General features: G+C 39.3%; 2 protein-coding genes and 1 long non-coding RNA gene across 6 annotated transcripts in view; 1 reads left to right on the forward strand and 2 right to left on the reverse strand.

Annotated features, from left to right (window-relative positions):
- The window catches only part of LOC149768611 (uncharacterized), a 31,558-nt gene extending 10,808 nt beyond the window's left edge, over positions 1–20,750 (reverse strand). For both annotated transcript variants that reach the window (XR_016413221.1, XR_016413220.1), the window contains exon 1: positions 17,866–20,750. This is a non-coding gene — a long non-coding RNA (uncharacterized LOC149768611). The remainder of the gene's footprint in view (positions 1–17,865) is intronic.
- On the forward strand, positions 3,664–5,382 carry LOC148715214 (F-box protein At4g35733-like). 3 transcript variants are annotated; one of them, XM_088723491.2, is made up of 2 exons: positions 3,664–3,810; positions 3,954–5,382. In XM_088723491.2, the coding sequence occupies exon 2, from the start codon at positions 4,012–4,014 to the stop codon at positions 5,176–5,178; it is 1,167 nt and encodes a 388-aa protein (XP_088579617.2). In that variant the 5' UTR covers positions 3,664–3,810; positions 3,954–4,011; the 3' UTR covers positions 5,179–5,382. The 3 variants fall into 3 exon arrangements, with proteins under 3 accessions (XP_088579617.2, XP_088579613.2, XP_088579609.2); XM_088723487.2 differs by having other exon boundaries at positions 3,667–3,810; positions 3,930–5,382; XM_088723483.2 differs by having other exon boundaries at positions 3,670–3,810; positions 3,898–5,382.
- LOC103699263 (uncharacterized) lies at positions 10,146–17,867 on the reverse strand. Its single transcript, XM_089927380.1, has 4 exons — positions 16,564–17,867; positions 10,533–15,322; positions 10,378–10,419; positions 10,146–10,270 (listed from the first exon to the last, which is right to left on the reverse strand). Exons 1-2 carry the CDS (start codon positions 17,074–17,076, stop codon positions 14,795–14,797), a joined length of 1,041 nt encoding a protein of 346 aa, XP_089783506.1. The 5' UTR covers positions 17,077–17,867; the 3' UTR covers positions 10,146–10,270; positions 10,378–10,419; positions 10,533–14,794.
- Positions 20,751–21,239: the final 489 nt, after the last annotated feature.

Genomic DNA, 21,239 nt, shown 5'->3' on the forward strand with positions numbered 1-21,239 from the left:
CTTAGCAGCTTAATTTCCTCTTCACAGTCCTTTAGGAAGTTGTTGAGGATGAAACTTGGTTCACCAATGCAAGAAGCAAACTTGGTACTGAAAAGGAGATGCAAGTGGGAAGATAGGGTACTTTTTCCAATCCACACTCATCGAACTATCCATGTTGTTCCCAGAATCTCTGAAATGTCAACACGAAACTATCAAATGAGGGAAAAATTAAAATGTGTTAAGTATGGATTGAGAACATGCAGAAGATGGTCTTAGATCACTGATATTAATAATCAAACGCTCGACATTATGGTAGTTGTGAGGATCCGTGCGGGCGTGTGTTTAGTCCCACATCGGTTATTCGCTGGGTAGATCTTGGATACTTATACAGGATCAAGGAACTCAAATAATATCTTCCGGCTAGCTATTTTGGGTGAGGTCCTGGGATGTTACAGTAGTTCCTGGAAAAACAGGCAATTCCTTGAAGATCCCACTTATTCAAATCAGTTTCCAATTCCCGGTGTACCCTGAAAGACAAAGTTTCACAATTATGTGCCTCTCTAAAGGACGGAACCTGAACATATTGACAGGTGTTCTTATATGAAAACACGAAGGGTTTTGTTTTTATCTCTCTCTCTCTCTTCTGTCTCTTTCTCTCTTCTTTATATGGTTCAGCCCGACGGTAAGCAAGATCCGAGGTTGGGCGTCGACCTCCATGCAGACTTCATCAGACATTCTTGAACCCCGTCATGAGCATGAATTACATAAATGATGAAGTATATCTAACATTTGAATACCAAGAAAACATGCTCTTCATAAACTAGATTTGGTTCCTAAGTAGTTCATAAAGCAATTAACAGAGTAAGATTTCAAATCAATGAAATTCCTAATCAACGAATGAGCTTGTTTGGTCAGAAAAGGGGGTAAGAAACACCAATATTGCCCTTATTGGTGTTCAATACATTGCCATTTGCTTGTTTTTTCAGGCCATTGCATTGCATACTTCTGAAATAAGAATATATTAACTGTTTCTATTTCAAACTTTTCTGAAAGTCCCCGAATTCGATTGTCACATGGTTACTGTGACACTTCTAAGAAAACCTTCTCGACATGGAGCCTCCGCATTCCTGCGGAAATAAGTAATCATCAGGAAAATCTTACCTTTAGCACTTTGTGCAGTAATATAAATGCTCAAGAAACAGACCAGCCGAAGCCATATGCATGTAAAACATTACTGATGGTTTTGGCAATACCAATGGTGCTGGATTGCTTTCTTGGTGGCTCAAAGAGGAGATCAGAGGCTGTAATTTCCACTGAAGGGATTTTGGAAGAAGTAAATGAAGAGTTTCCGAATAACACAAGCAACAAAGGTTTGCAGAAATCCACAGATTAATAACCTGGATAGGTATTTAGGGAAGCTAGGGAGGAGTTTTTCTTCTCTTTTTTTTTTCTGAGGGAATGGGGGAGGTCTGATTAGAGATCCAAATCAATTGAGAATCTATTGATATCTTGGAAATCTCTCTGGAGATTATGGTGGAGATCCATTTGACCATTACAAAATACCACCAATACAACATAGGGGTGGCAATTTATGACCTGATCCTTCAACCCAACCCGTGAATGGCCTGTTTAAAATCTGTTTAACCTATTTTAGACCTATTTAACCCGACCCGCTTAACTTGTTTAACCTATTTAAATCCATTTAATCTATTAAAAAATTATTTAATCTGACTTGACCTATTTAATAAAGAAGTTATGTAGGTTGCAGTCGGTTACCTGTTTAATAAACAAGATGGATTCAGATCTGAAATTTTGACATATTTAATAGAAAGGTTGGATTCGGGTTAACAAATTTTTGATCCAATCTGCATCCGATGCGAGCTTTATCTGACCAACCTGATCCGATTACCACCTCTAATACAGCATCCCTCAACCAATTTCTGTCCCTGTTTACCCGAAACAAGTCCATTTCCAGTATAAAAGACTGAACTTGTACTACAAGAATTTAAAGAGATTTCTTTAGTGTCATTCCTTTAGCAGAACCATAGCCTTACATCAGCTGATTCATTCCGGTCCCAGCCCATCTAGGTTAGGTTTGATATATCTTTTTCGAACTCGTCACATGTTATTTCCTACTCAACCTGGCTCAGCTTGACAGGCATGATAATTAGGTCAAAAATAGGTTAAATATTACATCCCTCCATCTAGTCCCAATTTTCTCAATCCAACTTAATAGAAAACCTATGACTTTAAAACCCCTAATTGCTTTGTTATCAGTCCAATACCAAGTTTAGATTTTTGGTTCACATATTTAAGGTTATTTATTTGAGAAATGAAAGTTTAATTAAGGTTGTACTTCATTCTTGTTGATAAAATTAATGACAATAGTTCATAATAATAGTTTCTCAAATTATCTTTTTTTATTATTCACGCCATTATTAAATTTTCATGTAAAGACAAAATGAATAGTATAATCTTCTTTTATCTTGTATTATGGCTGAATCAAGACATGGCCCAGCTTGGATTTCCATGCGGCTATAGGTTCCAATCATACTTGCAGGGGTCTTTGTCTGAATGATCTAATGGGGGTGAAAGGTTTTTTCATTGACTTGACCCAACTAACCAGATGCCATCTAGTTAACTAGTAGATTAGTGTCTCTGTCTAAAACGAGGACCATACTTATATAGTCTTCTGGGTTGTTGTAGACCTTTAAACCGGTTTGATGTAGGCAGTGGAAAATTTTCTTGGGCCAAAAAAACATTAAAAAAAAGAAGAAAAGTTTCTTTTTTCCGAGCAGAACTCGAATAGACTATTCGCAGATTTATTGGGGATGGCAAGTTAACACCAAGGGATGATCATCTTAAGATTAAGAATAATATAGCTGGAAGTGATGAGATCACCGCGTTTGGTTGCACTATGCTGATCACAAGTGACAGTGATCCTAAATCGTCCCCATTTCTTAAATCACCGTCCAACCCAGTGAGGGGATACCTGTTCTTAAGGTCTGAAATCCAAAATCATTCCAAGATAGTGATCTTAGAAGGAAAGTTGAGAAAAAAATGCTCCTTAGTCCGGTAGAAAAAATTGACATAAATCAATATACGGTTAATATATTATAGCAATATTATATATATATATATATTATATTATATTATATTATAAATCATATTATTATTCAATGATCATTTTTTATTATAGTAGAAATATATTATTTTATTTTATACTTATATAATGAAAGAATTTAATATATAACTTCTATTTGTCTTATATTCCTAATCAAAATAATTATTAATATTAAAAATAATATATTATAAGTAGAATGATATTTGGTTCTCATATAATACAATACAGATTACTCATAGATATTTGAAAATCTTTAATCACATGAACATAGGATACCAAATGCGATCACCTTAAATCATTGGGATCAGATTAGAGGCCAAATGCAGTAGTAAAATAAGTACTGAAAAATAATTTATCATCCTTTCGGGGACTTAATTTTATCTACCGTATTCGTACAAGGCAACTGCCGGCGTTGCAACTTACCAAAAATAATTAACAATCTCGTTCGGGACTTCGAAATAATTGTTGCAACAGAAGTCTGCCACATGTTTGCAGTTTGACATGAAACGTGTCACTTAATTGTTTAAAAAAACCGACGTTATTTATTACGTAATTAAAAAGGTTGAATTGCGAAAGCTTTAGCAAACTTTCCATCGATGTATGGTGAAAAAAAAAAGAAGAGAGAGATCGGGTCACATATTCCTCCCCCTCCTCCTCTTCTCAATCCGTGGTGACACCGGCGCTGCCATGCTTCTTCTCGGAATCAGGTAACCCTTCCGAACCCTAACTTTTTTCAGTTCCGCTCTCCGTCTCGATCCGTTCCTCTTATAAACGCTAACCCCAATCTCTGGAAGATCTTGAAAAGAGTCATCTTGATTCGATCTAGTTGTTGGGCCAACGATTTCTGCAGCAAGGTGACGGGTTGTCACATAATCTCATAGAAGTCCTTCCCATTTCTCAATTGGGCAATGGCATCATCTTGTACCCGTACCGAAGGAGTAGAAGAAGAGAAAAGAGGGCCAGAATGGTCCCAGCTTCCGGAGGAGCTCTTGGAGCTCATAGCCAAGAAGGTGGGTCTCCTCTCGGATTACATCCGATTCCGCTCCGTCTGCAAGTCGTGGCGCTCCGCCGCGCAGCCCGGCAACCTCCGCCCCCAGCCCCCGTTTCTCTTGCTCCCCCACAACCTCTTCATTGACTCCCGCTCCTTCTTTAGCCTCTACACCGGAAAAACCCACACCCTCTCCGTTCCCGGAACCAGCAACAAGACGATCCTCGCGTCGTCCTGCGGATGGATGCTGCTGCTCGACATCGCCGCCATCGGCGTGTCTTTGCTGAACCCCGTCACCGGCGCCCAAATCCAGCTCCCCCCACCGACCAGCTTCCGCGAGCGTCCGGGCCTCGACTGGTCCTACCTGTTTTACCGCTGGGAAGGGTTCTTATCCTTGGGCCCCGATTCCTCTCAGCGCGACTGGGTGGTGATGGTGCTGTGCCATGATGGCTCCAAGGACATCCACTACTGTAGACCAGGAGATGGAGCCTGGAGTTTGCTTAAAGCCAATTCAGCTGGCGTCCCTTCCTCCGTCGCATATGCCAAGGGGCAATTCTTTGTGCTGGATCGGCATGGCCATCTCACCATCTATGCTGCTGCTCTTGCTGCTGCTGCTGCTGAAGCTGCACCTCCTTCCAGAGTCATCCTTTCTTCGCTGCTTCCTCCCTCCACTGTTCCTGCTAAATATTACCTGGGGAAGGCATCCGAAGCGGAGCTGTTACTGTTTGCCCATAGCTCGAAGTTTGCCGATCCAGACAATGGTGTCTCGAAGGATTTCAAACTTTTTAAGCTGGATTTGGGTGCACGGCTGCTCGAGTGGTCTGAGATTAACGGGATCGATGGTAAGACATTGTTTTTGACGCTGGGTCACTGCTCGATGGCCCGCGCGAGGGACTTTCCTGGGCTCGGAGAAGATTGTGTCTATTTCGAAGCTCTTTTTGATTTTCTCCAGTATTGGGATGGCCAGTTCCGTCACATAGAAGCGCTGAACTTAAAGAACGGTGTTTATGAATCAGTTTGGCATGCGTGGAAAGATCTTTCGAAAGATCTGACGGATCCTATTTGGGTTTCGTTCAGTCTCTGTTAGGTGTTGCATGTGGGCTTAATTAGGTATCGGCTGATGCTGCTGCTCCTTTGTTCTTTGTTTTGTTTTATCGGATAATGTACCTAAAATCCTCTTATGTGAATGCTCTGTATCTTGTGGTGCTGTCAATATAACTGGATGTGTTCCTAGAGAAATGTCTAGATTAGTTGATGAATCATCTGAAAATATTCTTCGATGTTGTGAGAATGGGCGATTTTTCTTTTGTGTCTTTTTTTTAAGTAAACGTTGCAAAGATCACCATCCAACACATAGATGATTTAAGTGTCATTGTGCAACAATGACATAGATAGAGATATAAGTAATCAGAGTTTCCTGGATCTCATTCTTCCTTTTAGCACCAAGTCTCCTTCCAGTAAGCTTAAATAGATTCAACTGTTCCTCGCTATAGAGCATTTTGTTTTTAAACAGCATAAATCTTATAAACGATGAAGTACCGATAAGATCAGAAGACAAAAAGAAATGTCCTCAGTATACTACATCAGATGTCTGCATGATCCACAATGAGCTTCAAAGGACTTTTGTATCTGGGAAATTTCAAATTAATCATAGAGCTTGTTTATTCAGAAAAGAGGAAAAAGATGAAGGGAAACTTCAGTGTCATCCATATTGGTGGGCCATACATTGCCATATGTTCACTCTATAGAAGGCATTTCATACAAACTTCTAACATAAGAATTTATCAGCTGCATCTGTTCCAAACCATGTTTCATGACCCTTGTTCTAAAAGACGGGACTCCTACATAAATAGAAGTCTTTTACTTAAAGATTCGGCAATATGAAAGCTTAAGAAATTCAGATCGATGAAGCCCCAAGTATATAAAACATTTCCAAGTTAGGCGACCAAGAGTCTGAAAGAGCTGTTAATTTTGCTTCAAGCTAGAAGACTATCCCATTTAGCTTTAGGATCAAAGGCTTGGGCTCGGATAATGTTGGTAGATTAGGGCTTCTTTCCTTTTGGGTAAACATACCTTTTGTGTATATAAACTATTTAAAAGTATTTTGTACCAACCAGTAAGATACCCTGCAAATCTTTTATAAATGAAAGTTTGACTAGTTTGACTACCCTGTTACCTATGTATGAGCAGCATGGCGTTGTCCTTGGTTGTCATTGGCCAGCAAGCAAAGCATGGCGTAGTGAAGTTGTAATGTACGGCCACATAGGCAGGCGCAGGCATAGACATGCATGTGGATGCGGTCATGAGCGAGGCCGAGCTCGATAGGAGGTCGCATCATGTATTCGGCGAGGTCGGTTTGGCGGGTGGTGAAGTCGGCCTAGCTTTCCCTATCACGAGATTTGCACGGTAGGGCACCCCGAGTTCAAAGGTCGGGCCACATCGTCAAATATAAAGGGCATCCCGAGCTCGGCCGGGGCGCGTCGTTGAATATAAGGGCGCCCGAGCTCGGTCGAGGTGCGTCGTCGAATATAAGGGTGCCCCGAGCTCGGTCGGTGCGCGTCGTTACATAATCCTGTGGTTGAAGGAACTTTTTGGCTCGCAGCTGACACAGCAGGACGTTCCGAGCTCGGGCCCAAAACATCATTATAAGCGTCAGAAGATGTTATTGCAGGTCGTAGCAGCGAAGAAATCCAACTGAGGTCAACTGAGCCTTCGGCGGAGTCCGTGATCGGTCTGATTCTAAGCAGAACTGTGGTCCTGACTGGTCGGTGTTGTGGTCTGCCCGGCCGAGATGAAACAATCTCCTGCCCTACGATCCATTTTGCACCCCCCCCCCCCCCCCCCCCCCCCCCCCCAAAAGATGCTCCAACTTGTTCACTTTTAATTCTAAATATCAAATCAGTTTAAATTTGTTTTCAAAATCTATAAGATAAAATTTTATTTTCCTAAAACTTGAAAGAAAGTAACAAGCATGAGCCTCAAATCTTATAAACAGTATAATTTACCATACAGCCCGACAAAATCTAGTGATCCCTAACCACTTGACCCAAACAAATTAGCCGTCAATATAAACATGATATAACCATAACTTTAACCATCCAGCTTCATCCCATCCATTTGGGATGAAAATTACCTCTGTCACTCTCACCTTTGTCAAATTTTCACAAGTTTCATCCAACTCTTCTAAATCTCTCCTTTCTTTTTCTTAACCCTTCGACAGAAACCCAACCCCCGTTCATCATTGCAGCATCCTCTGGATTTTGTGTTACATGTTTGTACCATGCCAATCTGTTATCCCTCTATCAGTCAGCTATTGATGCAAAACTAGAGACCTCTACAATATGCTCAATGCTTGAGATACGCTTCCTGATTTACCACACAGCTTTCTCAAAGTATGTATCAAAGCTTTTCTTAAGTCCTTCAACTTCTGACAGTGATAAAATACAAATGCCAGCCAACTATTGTTAGCAGAAATCGTCAATTTAGCATGACCATCTGTCGATGCTTTATTTCACTGGAAGATATCTAACGTTATAACATAAAAAATAAATTAACTTTATAACATAAGTGAAAATATTGTGCAATAAATAGTACTTAAAGCTAACCAATGATCAAAAACATATATAGATGCAATACGCTTTCTAATCACAATTTCAGTTGCAAAGTCTATCTCATGATTTCCTGCAACCCAAATCCATGGCTGATACGCAGCGCTTCTCTCAATAAACCTGCCCCATGTGTCCCACCTGACATTGTCATGATAAGTGTAGTTATCCGCATAAGAAAGGTCTCCAACAAATAGAACTGCCTCTGCCTTGGGATTTGATTCATAATGAGAAAGTGTGCTATTTGAGTCAAAACTCTGCCCAAGATCCCCTGTACATGATATGAAAAGATGAAAACCATGTGATAACATGCAAATATTCAGTAGAAATAGCATAGGTACATTGACAGTTTAAGGCACATACACCCACAAGCCTTATGATCTTTGAACGCATATAGATAAGACAATTGTGCATATATGTTCACGGAATATATAGCTGAACTGTAAGATAACTCATTTTCATGCTGAAGAAAAAAAAAGGAGCAAAAGCTAAATATTTTCTGAGTAGGGTATATATTGTCAAACATTAGTATGCTAATTACAATAAAAATTTAAAGAAAAAATTCCCATGCATAATAGAAAGCCGAAGAGGGAGAAAAGGATTCTGAAAAAAGTTTTCTTAAAAAAAATAATGAGATTCAAACTCTACTTACAAAGATCATGTTGCCAAAGACCTCAACATGTCATGTCAAATCTGACATTGTCACTTTAACTTTACCTTTTCTTATAATTCCTGTCATGATAGATTCAATCTTAGTTATATAAAGGAAACGGAATCAAGGGTATTTCTTGATTGACAGGAATGTCTGTAGAAATCGTTGAAGAGAAACAATCTCATGTCAATAGAATACCTTCAACTCATTTTACTTTAGGTAAATTGTGCCTGGTTCACCACCATTTGCTCAAAAAGAGAAAAAAAATGGAAGCTTCAAGGAAAAATAAGAAAATCATATTCACTTTAAAACCATCATTTTCTGAAGATGGTAGTATTTTTTTTCTAATGGAACACCAATACAGTTATCTTATAGAATTCAGCGGGCAGCAAAAGAAACCTTATAATCAGTAAGTTTAAATTAATTGTGTATGCCACAATAAGTAACACCATATAAGCACTTTCTCAGATTTATAGTCAACAAGGTAGCATTTATAAACGTACGTCATGAGAACAGCATCTATATAAAAAGTCACTTGAAACTTGGTCTATGTTTTCACTCTCTGAAATGCAGGCATGCATGGTCATCTATAGCATTAAAAATGTTTAATTTTATGGAAAACATATTTTTGTCGTATCCATGATTAAAGTAAACTTATAGATTAGAAGGTTTCTTTTGCTGCCTAAGAATCCAATAAGATAACCATATTGGCGTCATAAGAAGATTGTCTAATTATTTTGAGAGAGAGAGAGAGAGTGAGGACAACTAGAAATACCTACCCTCAGCTCAGATTGCAGGCTGCAATAGTAAGAAAAGGAAACAGAATTACACAAGCGTGGTAACATCTAGTAAGATCTTTTTTTGATGGAAAAGTATGCTAAGTAAATAGCCACCCGACTTTTATTGAAGATGAAAAAGTATTTACAAAAGAAGTGAGATCAAGTGATCAATTACATTAGCAGAGAATTGATGAACCAAAATTGGGAGCATCTCCAGCATCAAGAACCTCAAATGTGTAAAGCCCCAGGAGCAATCTCATCATTCTACAGCTCTTCATTCTCCTTAGCCATGAGCCGGTCGAAAGAAGACCCAGTGACTAGAGTTTTCAGCCATCCAAGTAAGGGAGTTGGGGATGACACCAGCAGTTTTCCAGTAGCAGAGAGAAATTCATGACAGAGCCAGTGCTGTGCCAGAGTCTGTGCCAAAGCCCCTGCCACCTGTCATCTTCAATTGCTAGAGATACCAAAAAGGTGCAGGTAGAATTCAGAGGTCGACCAGATGATTGCGAACATGCCTCACCCTAGTCCACAGCAAAATCTGCAAGAGTGCTGTGTCTACAGATTAGTGACCAACCATTGAATGTATGCAGTGCTTCAGTCGCAATTGAGGCAATGGGTCTGTGTTTGTTAAGGAAAAGTCTGGCGTTCCTTTCTCTTTAACAAGACCAAGCCACGGCTACGAGCACCATTAGTATAATGTGCCGGCTGTTCTTAGCAAAGTTCTGCTGGACCCATTCAGTGCAGAGATAGTCGAAAAAGGATTGTGCATGAAGAACCCCCAGTTCTCAGCAGATTGCTTTCCAGATGGTGCTGAACATTGGGCATGGGGAGAAGATATGCGCTGAACATCCAGTAAGACCTTACATCATATTTTGTGACACCCCAAACTACTCATATTTAACTTCAACAACTCTGCAATTTATCATCCAAGGATGCATGCAAATGCATGGCGATCACATTTCTCAGCAATAAAAACAAAAAATAAAAAGAAATAAATGAGAGGAAAGGAAAAGAAGGGAAAAAAATGCGCAAACTTGTGGCATTCCAAATGAGAGTCCATTACAGCATGTCAGGATCCTATGAAGTGCTTTTCAGTGTAGAACATTTGGAAGCTGGCTTCCTTGTGGAACATCGCAGCATGTCCTGGGGTTTCAAATTGAGATAATTAGCAAGACTATTTCTTAGGTGATTAAAACTGATTCAGGGCTCAGCTCAGGGACGTAAAGTGGTATGAAACAGTTTTAACATACTGAAGCTTGTCGCATCCTTGAAGTTGGCTAGTCCAATGCAACCTATCAGAAGAATTGAATGACTGATCAGGTGCTAGAAGATGAAAACACTTTGAACTGAATTTGTTGCGAAAGCCATACGCTACCAAATCTAAATCGTGAATAAGTGGTGATACCTTGGCACAAAGCCTCCTAGAGTTTCTCATCTCAAGCTAACCTTAGAAATTTAAAATGCCAGGTAAGCAATGGAAATATTTCTATTTACCTGCAAGGATGCGATAGATGAATAGAGTGCAGTTAGATGACAAAATACAGAATGTGTGCTTTAAGCCCTAAAAAACATGTACCGTTACTGAGATCTAACAAGAGAATTCCCAATTAGACCAGCGAGCTCTTCAAACAATTGAAATATGAATATGACTAAAGAAAAAAGAAGGAAAAGAGTTGGAAAATAAGGACTTACAAAAACTGTTGTCCGCATATAATATTGCGGTCAGGCCGTTAATATATGAATAATGCAAAATATTACTGCCAGATAAAGGATAGGAAGTGAGAGTGGACCTAAACAATGGAAGTAGCAGTGGCTTTGTCATACCATCTCATAGCATTTCCAGATCGATATGCATGTGGGGGATGTGAACAGTCATTGGCCAATCAGCTCCTTACTCTAAAGGCAATGCTCATCTGGCATCTATTAAGTTTAGCAAAATCTTGACTGGTACTTTTGCAACCTTGATGTTATCCCAAACTTGCACAAGTACATACATAGTGATTACTTTTTTTTAATGTCATTAACAAACCAAATCTCATCCATCCTCGAAAAATAACTTGAATCCCATCAAATTCCCAAATGAGCCTCCTTTATAGCAACACACCAAGAGACCTCAATCAGTTGCTAATGCAAAGATTGACCACAAATCAGGCTGTGATTGTTTGCACAAGCCATACACTTAAAAATACATGTGCATGTATCAGTATGCTGTAGCTTGACGCAATGCCCTCATAAAGCTGGTGGTGGCATGACCTTAGAAATGTAAACAAGTACAATGTAGGGGAAAAAATTGATTAAGTGCAGGATTGCCATCAGACTATATGATAAGATTGCTAGATCACAAAACAAAATACATAGTTGTGGGTTAACAGGATATAACATGGGACTTCATATACCTAGTGGTAGCACGATATCTCATACAAGGATCAAATTGTCCTTAGGTGCCATAGACTATCTTTGGAACTTCAATCAATGTGTTACTAGCACAAACAATAGGAACTGGATTTCTCAATCTGAGATTAGATTACAGAGAGGTTACTGAGCTCTTTAAGCAATAGAATATCTAATCAATTGTGAAAAACAATGATTATAATAAAAAAGAACAAAGGGAGGGCAGATAATATTGGCCGGCATAAGATGTTGTCCTAGTATATTACTAGAATTTGAAATCATTAATACGCAAAGCAAATGTAAAGTGTAACTGAGGGATGTGCACAAAAGCTAGAAAGCAGATCATATACCTAAGACATAGAAGTAGCAGCCGTGTCTAAGCTTTCTTCTTGCGGCATTTGTATGGTCTTGTGGTCAATACATATGCAAGGTACATGGCAATGTTTTGCCAATCTGGTTCTCCCTCCTTTTGGTGCCGTTCCTTCAACAGCCGGCATCTCGAGAAATGCAATTCTTTAAGAGAGGCAGCCAATAGATTCTCTGGCAATGACATGACCTCAGGAGAGTCGCATATGGTCAACTTCTTGAGCAAGGAAAGGATTACCAAATTATTAGGCAGATGCTGGAGATTGTCACAATTAGAAAACTGTAGCTCTTAGAGAGAGGTTAGTTGCCGAAGCCACATCTCCTGCTCTTCACTTAAGCAAACAAGATGACTGCAACTGAAAATCTTCAGAATCTGGAGCGCAGGTAGGCTTCCTAGGAGAATCCCATGATTGTTGACTAGGAGGCTATCATCCACATGTAGTTCATTTAGAGATAGCAAACCCTGGTTCTGACGCAATTGCTCTGGGTGTAACGACTCGCATAAGTTTGGACATCTTGCAATCTCTAACTGCTTCAGATCAGTGAGGGACTATAATTCCCCTTGGAAACTCAGCTCTGGGCAGTTTGAAAGGCATAAGTCTGTAAGGGCAACCAGGTTAGACAAAGACAAAGATGTCATGTGTGGGTAATGAGATCTTTAACATGGTGAGCGAGGTGAGTTTTTGTAGACATTCAGGTAATGCGCTGCCAAGGTCACCACATGAGTTGATTTTGAGCTTTGTAACTAGTAAGTTTAGCATGAGGAGGGCAAATTTTGTCAACTTCAAACATTGCTCTATGTGAAGTTTTTGGAGGCAAGGAAATAACCGTTGGCCTTGTACTTCTTACCACTCCTCAAATTCCTTCAAGTCTTGTAGTTTCAGATCCTCCAAAGATGGAAACGCACCATTAACACCGCCATAGAGTTCAACACTAATTTTTCTCAGTGCAGGCAATGTTTCAATATGCAGGACCCTGAGAGAGGGAAGTTGCCCAAGGGGTGGAAGGCTTGTCAACTTGTCACAAGAACTTAGATGAATAGATTTTAGACTAGTGAAACGTTCTCTATTGACCAGCCAACTTGGAAACATATCGCTATCATAACCCTTGATTACTAGTTCCTTGATATCACAATAAGGTTCGATCCCTTCAAGTAGCCCTTTCAAGTTAGGTGTATTTTCGCTTTTTGAAAATACTTTTGAGTATTCTTGTTAAAATGAAGCCGGATCTAGTCACTGGCCCATCTTTATCTCAAAATAAAGATGCAGTGCATCAAGGTGCCTCTTTTCCCTTAGTTTTGCATTCATGGCCTCTTCCTTGCTATCAATATTTTCAAGATTCTAAATTAATAGCTGCCCTCGAAGTTCTTTTAGGTCCTTTAATTCTTCTATCTTGTGAACCTTCTTCTTTCCAACGTGGAATTTCTTTAGTTCTTGAAGGCAAGTAAGTTTCTCAATCCCAGATATTAGAGAAACTGTCTTAGATTCTGCACACAAATGGTGCAAGTTAGTCAATTTGTTTACCATCTACAGGTGCTAAACTTGCAGCTGTGCGATTTTAATGAGTTACCTGAAGGCATGAACAAATTGACTAACTTGCACCATTTGTGTGCAGAATCTAAGACAATTTCTCTAATATATGGGATTGAGAAACTTACTTGCCTTCAAGAACTAAAGGAATTCCACGTTGGAAAGAAGAAGGGTCACAAGATAGAAGAATTAAAGGACCTAAAAGAACTTCGAGGGCAGCTATTAATTTAGAATCTTGAGAATATTGATAGCAAGGAAGAGGCCATGAATGCAAAACTAAGGGAAAAGAGGCACCTTAATGCACTGCATCTTTATTTTGAGATAAAGATGGGCCAGTGACTAGATCCGGCTTCATTTTAACAAGAATACTCAAAATTATTTTCAAAAAGCGAAAATACACCTAACTTGAAAGGGCTACTTGAAGGGATCGAACCTTATTGTGATATCAAGGAACTAGTAATCAAGGGTTATGATAGCGATATGTTTCCAAGTTGGCTGGTCAATAGAGAACGTTTCACTAGTCTAAAATCTATTCATCTAAGTTCTTGTGACAAGTTGACAAGCCTTCCACCCCTTGGGCAACTTCTCTCTCTCAGGGTCCTGCATATTGAAACATTGCCTGCACTGAGAAAAATTGGTGTTAAACTCTATGGCGGTGTTAATGGTGCGTTTCCATCTTTGGAGGATCTGAAACTACAAGACTTGAAGGAATTTGAGGAGTGGTAAGAAGTACAAGGCCAACGGTTATTTTCTTGCCTCCAAAAACTCCACATAGAGCAATGTTTGAAGTTGACAAAATTTGCCCTCCTCATGCTAAACTTACTAGTTACAGAGCTCAAAATCAACTCATGTGGTGACCTTGGCAGCGCATTACCTGAATGTCTACAAAAACTCACCTCGCTCACCATGTTAAAGATCTTATTACCCACACATGACATCTTTGTCTTTGTCTAACCTGGTTGCCCTTACAGACTTATGCCTTTCAAACTGCCCAGAGCTGAGTTTCCAAGGGGAATTATAGTCCCTCACTGATCTGAAGCAGTTAGAGATTGCAAGATGTCCAACTTATGCGAGTCGTTACACCCAGAGCAATTGTGTCAGAACCAGGGTTTGCTATCTCTCAATGAACTACATGTGGATGACAGCCTCCTAGTCAACAATCATGGGATTCTCCTGGGAAGCCTACCTGCGCTCCAGATTCTGAAGATTTTCAGTTGCAGTCATCTTGTTTGCTTAAGTGAAGAGCAGGAGATATGGCTTCGGCAACTAACCTCTCTCCAAGAGCTACAGTTTTCTAATTGTGACAATCTCCAGCATCTGCCTAATAATTTGGTAATCCTTTCCTTGCTCAAGAAGTTGACCATATGCGACTCTCCTGAGGTCATGTCATTGCCAATCTAGTTCTCCCTCCTTCAGGTAACTCATTAAAATCGCACAGCTGCAAGTTTAGCACCTGTAGATGGTAAAGCTTACAAAATAGCTTCGGCAACCAACAGATTTTAGTGTTAGAGATATCCAGGTACCGTAGATGTGACAAGTGACCAATAGCTTTTGGCAGTTTGCTGATTTCTGTGTTACTGTAAGATAAATCCAACACTCGCAGGCTTTTCGAGTATTTTAAAATGCGCTTAAGAACCTTATAAAATTCACCTGTTTCATAATTGCCAAAGAACAAAATGGTTCTCAAATTTTCAACCATGCTCAAATCATTAAATGCATCCAATTTGCTAGTTGTAACAGTTAGATGGCGCACTCCTGGTTGAATTTGTTCAGTCTCATCATTGATCACAAAACAATCATCTGAAGAAAGATAAGCTGCCAACTCTCTAATTATATCATGCATCACATACTCATTTTCAGTTTCAGATCTCCTTAATATCAAGATTATTAGACCCATCCAACCACCTTTTCAGTGAGAAATGATTCTCCTGACTTCTGTCATTAGGGAAAAGCCTCTCATGCATAAAATATGCCTTGCAAGTGTAGTTTTGCCGACACCCCCCATGCCTATTGATAGCAAGGAAGAGGCCATGAATGCAAAACTAAGGGAAAAGAGGCACCTTAATGCACTGCATCTTTATTTTGAGATAAAGATGGGCCAGTGACTAGATCCGGCTTCATTTTAACAAGAATACTCAAAATTATTTTCAAAAAGCGAAAATACACCTAACTTGAAAGGGCTACTTGAAGGGATCGAACCTTATTGTGATATCAAGGAACTAGTAATCAAGGGTTATGATAGCGATATGTTTCCAAGTTGGCTGGTCAATAGAGAACGTTTCACTAGTCTAAAATCTATTCATCTAAGTTCTTGTGACAAGTTGACAAGCCTTCCACCCCTTGGGCAACTTCTCTCTCTCAGGGTCCTGCATATTGAAACATTGCCTGCACTGAGAAAAATTGGTGTTAAACTCTATGGCGGTGTTAATGGTGCGTTTCCATCTTTGGAGGATCTGAAACTACAAGACTTGAAGGAATTTGAGGAGTGGTAAGAAGTACAAGGCCAACGGTTATTTTCTTGCCTCCAAAAACTCCACATAGAGCAATGTTTGAAGTTGACAAAATTTGCCCTCCTCATGCTAAACTTACTAGTTACAGAGCTCAAAATCAACTCATGTGGTGACCTTGGCAGCGCATTACCTGAATGTCTACAAAAACTCACCTCGCTCACCATGTTAAAGATCTTATTACCCACACATGACATCTTTGTCTTTGTCTAACCTGGTTGCCCTTACAGACTTATGCCTTTCAAACTGCCCAGAGCTGAGTTTCCAAGGGGAATTATAGTCCCTCACTGATCTGAAGCAGTTAGAGATTGCAAGATGTCCAACTTATGCGAGTCGTTACACCCAGAGCAATTGTGTCAGAACCAGGGTTTGCTATCTCTCAATGAACTACATGTGGATGACAGCCTCCTAGTCAACAATCATGGGATTCTCCTGGGAAGCCTACCTGCGCTCCAGATTCTGAAGATTTTCAGTTGCAGTCATCTTGTTTGCTTAAGTGAAGAGCAGGAGATATGGCTTCGGCAACTAACCTCTCTCCAAGAGCTACAGTTTTCTAATTGTGACAATCTCCAGCATCTGCCTAATAATTTGGTAATCCTTTCCTTGCTCAAGAAGTTGACCATATGCGACTCTCCTGAGGTCATGTCATTGCCAATCTAGTTCTCCCTCCTTCAGGTAACTCATTAAAATCGCACAGCTGCAAGTTTAGCACCTGTAGATGGTAAAGCTTACAAAATAGCTTCGGCAACCAACAGATTTTAGTGTTAGAGATATCCAGGTACCGTAGATGTGACAAGTGACCAATAGCTTTTGGCAGTTTGCTGATTTCTGTGTTACTGTAAGATAAATCCAACACTCGCAGGCTTTTCGAGTATTTTAAAATGCGCTTAAGAACCTTATAAAATTCACCTGTTTCATAATTGCCAAAGAACAAAATGGTTCTCAAATTTTCAACCATGCTCAAATCATTAAATGCATCCAATTTGCTAGTTGTAACAGTTAGATGGCGCACTCCTGGTTGAATTTGTTCAGTCTCATCATTGATCACAAAACAATCATCTGAAGAAAGATAAGCTGCCAACTCTCTAATTATATCATGCATCACATACTCATTTTCAGTTTCAGATCTCCTTAATATCAAGATTATTAGACCCATCCAACCACCTTTTCAGTGAGAAATGATTCTCCTGACTTCTGTCATTAGGGAAAAGCCTCTCATGCATAAAATATGCCTTGCAAGTGTAGTTTTGCCGACACCCCCCATGCCTACTATGGGAAGGACAACAAAGCTCTGAGTACTACTAGTCCCCTCCTCTCCTCTGTAAAGAGATAAAATATTAGGTATCCATAGAGTATCAGCATATCAGGATTAGAAGTGATTCAAAGTTCAATTATGCATATCAAATTAAATGGTTGTATTCTAAATCAGTTTGTCCATGCAACCAGATACGAAGCAATATGATATAGTCATATGAACCAGATTGCATGTTCAAGCTGTCAACCCATGAGAATGTTCTGTGGGGACTATGTTAGCAACCATGTTCTGCTGGAATCCCTTGAGCATACTTCAGCAAATTTGTAAGTTCATAACCTTGTCAGTCGGCATCATTTTGGCATAAATTTGAACTTTAAGTTGCAAGACATGAGGTTAGAATGAGAACCTTTAAGTTAGGTCCACATATATACCAAATGAGCTTATCAAGTAGTAAAGAAAACAATTAACAAAAAACTAAGTTTTCATTCACTAGGGATGTACACAAAGGGTAGCCCTAAGCTCCTGCTTTCCTGCATTGTCATGGACGAACAAATAGGAGGTAACATGGGTTATTGGTTGATGATATAATGTTGGTAAAAGAACATAAAATTGGGGGAAAAAAACAGCTTTTGATGATGAGAGTCATAGCTAACACATAGTACATGGAATAGAAGCATATTAAATAAATGCCTAAGGTACATAATAGACAGAAATAACTAAATTTGAATATATTATATGGAATATTAAAGTGGTTGATAGGTAAACTCAATAAATATACATAAGAAATGCAGATGAAGTGAAGATGTACTTGGTTGTTATGCATGATCTCAAATGACTTTGCAAGTGAAGAGAAAATGATGAGATGATAGTAAGTCTGACATTTCTATTATAGTTGAGAATGTTAGACAATTGGTAAGGCCCATGATTCAATTATGAGCCTATAAGATAAGAAATGTTGAACTGAATGTGTTACAAAAATTAAAAACGATAGCTCACATATGCCTAAAAACTTAAAATAGATAGCCAATGAATGAATTTGTTGAAGTCAGTGAAGGATTTTAAACCCATAGATTATGTAATGATGGAGCACCAAGTGAGATGGTAAGGTCCAGGTCTGTGAAAATTTTCATAGGTTCTCATAAGGAAAGGAGCCTGGATTTGTCAACATGTCAAAGGGGAAAACATAGAAGACGAGATGAAACTTGATTGTCAGGAAAGATTCTAGATGGCTTTCCTTATGGAAGATGGAAATCTAATTAGGTCTGAATGGTGAAGAAGATTTTATGATGTCTACACCAAACGACTTACATAAGAATTGTTGCCAAAAGCCTTCTTTTGCATTTTTTTCCCATTAAAGATATGAGAAATCTCAGCAAAAAAGCCTAAATATGACTCTAAGTTCCCTGTGCTATTTCTGTACAACTATAAATCACAAGCGTGATATGTGAAATAATCAAATGAAAAGGAAAAACATCTTACAGGAGTTAAAAATCCTACTTTTTTGGATTGCCAATCCTTGGGCTTCATAAATGCAAGCAATGCAGAGATGCCAACACCTATACGTATGTTGACAAACTCTTCATCCAAGGTAGGTAAAGAAAGCTGATCATGTGAAACTAGCTCAACATACAGAGATTAATACATGATACATCATCAAACATTATTATGTAATTACATGGGAATAGTACCTGCTGAGATAAGTATCAAGGATAAGGTTGCTACAAATGGAAAAAACTTCACCTAATGTATATGACTTCAAATTTTGAGAAAACCGAGCTGGGATAACACAGACATTGAAAGAGTCCTGAAATCAAATTTTTGTGATGATCACACATTCACACGCACAAAAAAAAAGCAAAATCAATGAGCACAACTGCACATGTGCCTGATAATAAATTTGTGACAAAAAATTGTTTTCTTACCCTAAAACAATGAAATTCCTAACTGCTAATCCCAAACTAGGAAATAATGTTGCCACATATTTGCTGTTTGTATTATGGATGCTTCATGCTTCTGTATTTTCATGATTTCACTCCTTCAAACTATTAAAAAGCAAAACAACAACAGAATCTGTCAAAGTAAGGTTGCTTATATATTACATCTATTCATATCTATATTATGTCAGGATTCTTGTCTAAATGTATTGCACACATCAATACCTGAACTATTAGACTGAGCAGAAGTTTTGGTGTCAGCATAGCTGGATCCACATTCACAAAGTTTCAGTTTTAGCATCACTAAGATTTTTAAGAAGCCCAACCAACAAAAAGTCCCCAGATAAAACATTCAAAATTCAGAAGCATATTTGTAAATTTAACACCACTGCCGGTAATAGATGATAAGTTTTAATAAAATATAAAATATAAGCTGGCTGCCAGATACTTCCACATAGTTCAAGAGACAACAGAGGGAACATCTATTATAAGATCAATGTCCTCCAAAAGAGAACATCAAATGACTTCTGTACCTTCAATTTCGTGAGTTTCTATGACGACAGTTCTCTGCTATAGCATCCATGGACTGTTAAATCTTCAAGAAGTTGGAGACTACCCAATTTGATGTATCATAAAATTCAAAATCGTCCCAGAATCCACAGGCAAAACAATGTCAAGATCTACTATATCATGCTTTGTAGGGAAGAGGAGCCATGAATTAAGACGACAAACATTGACATACCTAGAATGGAGAAAAAGAAACTTGGACATGAATTCTGAACTTGTCCTCATAAAGCATGAGATGACTGGCCAATGAATCTAACAATGGTGTCTGCATCGTCTGCCAAGGGGACAAATGCTGGGTTGGAGCCAGATCCACAAATACCTCCAACAAGAGGCTCACTGCCAATGACTCGATTCATTGGCAAGAAGGAGAGGATCTGGTGGAGCAAAGAATCTGGCAAAATACTGTCTTATCATACGCATTCACACACTTCTGTGGCTTGCAGAGAGGCTATATTTCTCAGCACTCCTTATCATCTTTCACTTATTGCCTGCATATAACTCTGCCTAATGATCCAAGATATCCAATTTCATCCAATTAGGCTTCACAAGGAATGCCGCATCCCTCCCAGCCCAAAAAATAAAAATTAAAAAAAAATAAAAAAATTGCAAATAAGTTCAAGGGAAAAAGAACAAAAAGTCAACCAAGCCATGGGTCAGAACAACAAAATATTACAATTGCCTAATTCCTAAGTGTCTGATGCTCTGATGATTGGGGACAAAGGCTTCTTTAACTCGACCATAAGAACCTCTTAATCACCCTCACCAATATTTCGTTAAAAAAGAATCACGTATGTAGAAACTTTGAGATCTTTGTTACCGATTTTCATTACAAGAGATCTATTAATTCAGAGCGTAGGGATCCCGAAATGGGTCGGAAGCTCTGAATCTGAAATAGGATGAGAAAATAAAAGATAAAGGTAGCTGATATTGGACAGTCAGCCGCAGAGGGCATGATTTGGAACCTCGATTTATAGACAGATTTTGGAGATTGGAGGTATTTTTTTTGTGTTGGGGTTTATGCATAGAAGAGGATTAGGATGGAGAGTAATATCGAGGAGAATTAGGGTTCATAAGGATCACCTGCTCCAAATGAGAAGCGAAGGAGGAGCCGGAGACGGCCCTGGCTTTGGAGAGAGGCTGCTCGCCATGGATTCGAAAGGCTTCCCTGATTAGCCTCGCATAAGTCGTCAACGAATTGGGTAGGCCTATTAACGAGCCGAGCCGAGCCCGAGCCTCGATACCGAGCTCTATATTGGGCTCGAGCTCGAGCTTGCTTGGCAAAGCAAAGGCTCGGACTTAAGCTCGTTTCAATTACGAGCTCAAGCTCGAGCCCGGGCTCGATACAAAGTCGGGCCCCGGCTTGGGCTCGGGCTCGATATAAGCTCGGGCTCGGGCTCGAGCTCGATATAAGCTCGGGCTTGGGCTCGGTACGAGCTTGGCACTAAAACTTACTAGTATCCAAATTACATACTACCAACTCAGCACTAAAACTTGCAATGCATTATTTTCTGGAATTCAATTATCAGGAATCCCATTAAAAAAAAGACTCAATTGCCATAGGAT

This window comes from Phoenix dactylifera, chromosome 1 (assembly GCF_051530095.1).
Source record: "Phoenix dactylifera cultivar Ajwa chromosome 1, Ajwa_hap1_PhDact_Kaust_v1.1, whole genome shotgun sequence".
In the NCBI taxonomy this organism is placed as follows: Eukaryota; Viridiplantae; Streptophyta; class Magnoliopsida; order Arecales; family Arecaceae; genus Phoenix; species Phoenix dactylifera.

What these genes read in the sequence shown, in the direction of transcription:
- LOC148715214 (XM_088723491.2), top strand. Translation starts at nt 4,012, where the DNA reads ATGGCATCATCTTGTACCCGTACCGAAGGAGTAGAAGAAGAGAAAAGA.
- LOC103699263 (XM_089927380.1), bottom strand. Translation starts at nt 17,076, where the DNA reads ATGGGTCTAATAATCTTGATATTAAGGAGATCTGAAACTGAAAATGAG. An exon ending in GAACTAGATTGGCAATGACA is followed by an intron (nt 15,323 to 16,563) that starts TGACCTCAGGAG and finishes ATTTCTCACTGA; the next exon opens with AAAGGTGGTTGGATGGGTCT.